General features: G+C 43.5%; 1 protein-coding gene across 1 annotated transcript in view; it reads right to left on the reverse strand.

Annotated features, from left to right (window-relative positions):
- LOC107633297 (circumsporozoite protein-like) overlaps positions 1-669 on the reverse strand; it is a 3,122-nt gene extending 2,453 nt beyond the window's left edge. The window contains exons 1-2 of the mRNA XM_016336940.1: positions 340-669; positions 80-289 (exon numbers count right to left, since the gene is read on the reverse strand). Coding sequence (XP_016192426.1) covers positions 80-289; positions 340-669 — 540 coding nt within the window. The remainder of the gene's footprint in view (positions 1-79; positions 290-339) is intronic.

The following is a 4,661-nucleotide window of genomic DNA, read 5'->3' on the forward strand; positions in this document are numbered from 1 at the left end:
TTACTAATGGTGACCTCCCCACACTTTAGAATCAAGCATCGTCCTCGATGCTACTGCTGAAGCTCGGGATGGGGTTAACAATCGCGTCAGGCTGTGGCTCAGGCTCAGGCTGTGAGACTGGGACTGGCTGTGGCTCTGGATATGGCTGTGGATCCTCAGGAGGCTGCTGGACCTCAATGGTAGCCTGTGTCTCTGGAGGTGCATCCTGATGAGTCGGCTCCTCAGCCAGCTCCTCCTGATCCTGCTCGTCGGATGCAGGAGAGTTTGGGAGCGGCGGTAGCTCGATGCCCTGTGATACAAATACCCGGTCGATGCGATCGAGACGTCACATGACACGACTGGTGGTGGTGGTAAGGATGCCGCGGCTGCTGAGGAGGAGGCAGGTCCTGCTGCCGTGGAGGATGAGGGTCTAGCTGCCTCAACCACCGCTCTGGCTCGAGAACGGCAGCTGGTCGGGGGCTTCTCGTGCACCCATCCACCCCATGGAATGGTAACTTCCTTGTCATCGTCCTCTGGGGGTGTTGGTGTCATATCATCGTCCTCCCATGGGACATCAGCTAGCTCAACCAAATTAGTGACCAGTGTAGGAAACGGTAGCAAGCCGTGAATATGGGCTCTCCACATGCTATGCTTGATCAGCCGGGGGAAATACACCTCTTTTCCCTCCATGATACACCCAATCAGAACTAGCATATCCATCAGAATATCTGAGAAGTGAGTGGTAGGCAAGACATAGTGGGCAAATATCTGCTGCCAGGTCCTAGCCTCCTTAGACAGATATGTGGATAGCATCCCCTTGGACTTCTTGTTGTTCGAATCCATCACCCATGGGGCGTCTGGTGTGGCAATCACACGCTTAAGTGCCTCATAGTCAAAAGTCATGGAGAGGAGAGCTACCTCTGCCTACTGGTAGGCACAAGTGTCAGGAGTACCAACTCTGCATAACAGTGCATCCCCTATGACAGCCTCAGTGACCATAATCTCTCTACCCCTTAAGTGCACTGAATCCAAGCCCGCTCAGAAGAAGTTACAATAAAACTCTTTAACCCATGAGATGTTAATCCTTCCTAAGTCCCTATCAATGAAATCTAATCCCAACTCCGAGATGCGGGTGTTTATGGCACGCCTCACTTCATTGGGAAGGTTCAGCTTCTTCTCAATGTTCAGATTTTTCTTCATATAACTGGAGAAGCGTAGCTCGCAGTAAAGGTTTAGGAATTTGATCGGGTCAGTGGGTGGTAGCAGCTGATTTTCCTTATCCTCTTCGTTTAGCAGATTCTTGGCATAGTTAGCATATGGTGAGGGGGTAGAGGTCTTAGAGCGTTTTCTCTTTTTAGAGATAGTGGCTATAGCCTTTTCTTTATCTGACATCCTGAAAAATAGATATGATATAATATAAGCAGATAGCCAAATAGATATAAAGCACTTAAAGCAAAGTATATTCATGAAGTGAATAAAGTAAAGGGATTTCTTGGAATGTAAGCAATAAAATTCAGAATTCAAACCAAACTTCAAACCAAGAATTCAAACCACATTTGCACATTACTCGTTTACTAAGCCTAGGAAACACCATATCCAAAATAATGATCAAAAGAGTTAGGTTGAAAACCAAAAGAAGTTAGTTGGTTAAACAGATTAAAGTTAGAAATCAGTTTGAAAATCAGTGATATGGTGGTTACTAGCTCAATTCAAAAGGGAATGCACAAAATAGGAATGCAAGCACGTTCACAATCATGAAATGCATCAAGTCATTGATGATGAAATATGGTATAGCTAGAAAGCAATTAATGAGAAAATAAGTCATCAATCAATGCAGGGATCACTAGAGTTATGTGAATTGGTGTTGGTGAGAGCAAAACATTGAGAAACAAGTATTTTAAGCACATTTAACACCAATTCCAACAATGCATGCAAGTCACAAGGATTGAGATGAGATTTGAAAAATTCATGCACCATCTGATCAAGGGCAGGAATTGAATCGCAGTAGCCACATAGGTAGAAGGAATCATCAATCCTGTGAAAGAAAGCAAGTTGGGCTTAACTCTAATTGAAAATCAAGTTTATGGTCAATCTGAAAATTTATTCAATCATGCAATGCATATAGCAAATCATCATGCATAATAAGCAGAGAAGGTGATAAGCACGACCAAAACTTGTTCTTGAGGGTTTTCCAAAACCAATTAAGAAACAAAAGTCTTTTGATACACAAGTCATCAAATAAAAGCTTATTGCATCAATCAAAGCATTGTTAATTCATGGAACATGGTTAGGAAAATTCCGGCAGTATTTCAGCAGCAAATTGGCTGTTTTCCAAATTCAGATAATCAAGTCAATTTCATATAAACTCAGTGACAATCACAAACAGAAGCCAGAAATGAATTCATATGAAAAGGGGTATGTAAGCCAACAAGCAGCACAAACAGCAGCAAGCAATATAGATTAATTCAGCCAGTAATAGATACCATTCTTTCTAGGAACAGTGACCAAAAATCATGGTTTAAAATACAGCACCACATATCAAATAAGCTCAGAACAAATCAAGGAAACAGAGCAATTTCAGATAATAGCAAAGATTCAGTTAATCCTAAATCCACTACTCAGCCCAGATTCGCTAATCACCTAAGTAAACTAAACTAACTAACTAAGCTAATTATACAGGCTAAATAGAATAATCTAAACAAAATTAATTAAACGAAATTAAAATTGAAATGAGAAAAAAAATGAACTTGGAAGCAAGGGAGTTAGAAGGTGGAGTAGAAGACGGGGAAGGAGAGTGGAAGAGATGAACCGGCCAGAGCAGAACGGCGGTCTAGTGGCATAGGGGAGCTTGCGCCAGCGACAATGGAGTCGCAGCTGTGCTCGTGGCGGAGCAGGGGCGCTGTGAGAGAGAGCAGAGCAGAGAGGATTAAGTGAGAGAGAGGGAGAGGGGGCTGGGCGCGCGCGCGGCGGCGTTGGTGTGCGCCGGGGTGCTGGTTGTGGAGGGAGAAGGTGGTTATGGATGTTTCTGGTGAGTGAGGGAGAAGGAGAAGAGACATTGGGTGAGAGACGAAGGGGGTTGCGCAAATGCGCTAGGGCTTCGCGTCCTTGGGGGTAAAAATTTGAATCCACGCGTGCGCGCACCGTGCGCGTCCGCGTGGGTGAGAAAAAAAGGAAGTGGCGCGAAAGCGTCATACGCGTCTACACGTAGATGGGAGAATTGGGGATCGGCGCGGATGCGTACGGTGCACGTCCGCACGGGTATGCTAGGCCAGAGGCACAAAAGAGGCCCAGAGTTGGCATAACTCTCGGGTCCTTTGGCCTGGGTGATGCTAAGATGCATCGACGCGCGCGCACACTGTGCGCATTCGCGTGGATGGCTTGAGCTTATGGAATGGGTGCGGAGACGACATATGTGCCAGCGCGTGGGTAAGGAAACAGGGAGTGGCGCGGACGCGTACAGTGTGCGCGTCCGCGTGGGTTGAGGCGCAGAGTTGGCCCAAAAGTGGCACAACTCTTTGGTCCTTGGCCCAAAAAGCTAAAATGTGCAGCCGACGCGCGCGTGCGCTATGTCCTTGCGCGTGGCTTGGTTTTTTTTTTTTAATGAGTATCAAAAAGAGCTCATAACCTTCCCATCCTTCTCTAAGACTCTAGACTAGCTAAGACGCAAAATTAAACATATTTTTGAAGTATTTGGGATTTTTCAAACAAATTGAGGAAACTTGTAATCCAAGCAAAAACTCAAGTTCAAAGAATTATCCCTAGTTAAAGCATAGAATGTATAAACACCTTAGCAAGCAAGCAAAATATACTAAGAAGTAAAGGAATTATGTACAATGGAACTCAATTCATTCATTCATTATATCTACAAGAGAATGGAATGATGAAATTAATTAAATAATGAGTTAAGTAGGAGCGAATATGGTTGGAAGATTTGGCAATTGGAATTTGATAATTTAAATATGATATTTGGATTCAGTAAATTTTTTCGAGTCGGAAAACATAGTTTTCTGCGTAAAAGCGCGCAGTAGAATTTTGACCGGCAGTACCGGCTAAGATCTGTCTGGTACTATAGTTGACGTAATTGATTATGAGTAAATAAGATTAAGGAATGAGGAATTATAATTAGGGGAGGTAGAAATTTTTAAAGTGTAATTTAGAGCGCTAATCTTAAAGGGTTTTGGCCCAAAATTGGGCCAACGGACAAAAATAAGTGAACCGGGCCTAAGTGGGCCCATGACCCAACATATATAAAGGTGAAGACTTCCAAAGAAGAGGCTCAATTGGTTTGGATACAAGAGGTACGGTTTAAGTTTCATTTAAGTACTGTGTGGTGTGATGAGAATTTCTAGGCTAGATGTCCCTAGGATTAAGTTTGGATTGTGTAAATGGTTGGTGCTAATATGCATAGTTGATATGTAATGTGAATTAATGATCGGGTTGAGAATTGTGTGTCCTTGTATGCTTGGTGTATTGAGAATTGTATGTACGGTAATGAGTATTGATTTGTGGTTTATGCTTTTAAATTATGAATTGGGCCGGAGGCCGTGAATTTTGGGTCGGAGGCCGGAAAGAGGTAAGGAAGGTAAGTTGATGTGTGCATTGTATGATGACACAAGTGATTGGACGAATTTCAGATAATGAATATATGAATGATTGGGTTGGTTATTGAATAATAAGGTTTG

The sequence above is a fragment of the Arachis ipaensis genome, chromosome B03 (genome assembly GCF_000816755.2).
Source record: "Arachis ipaensis cultivar K30076 chromosome B03, Araip1.1, whole genome shotgun sequence".
Lineage (NCBI taxonomy): Eukaryota > Viridiplantae > Streptophyta > Magnoliopsida > Fabales > Fabaceae > Arachis > Arachis ipaensis.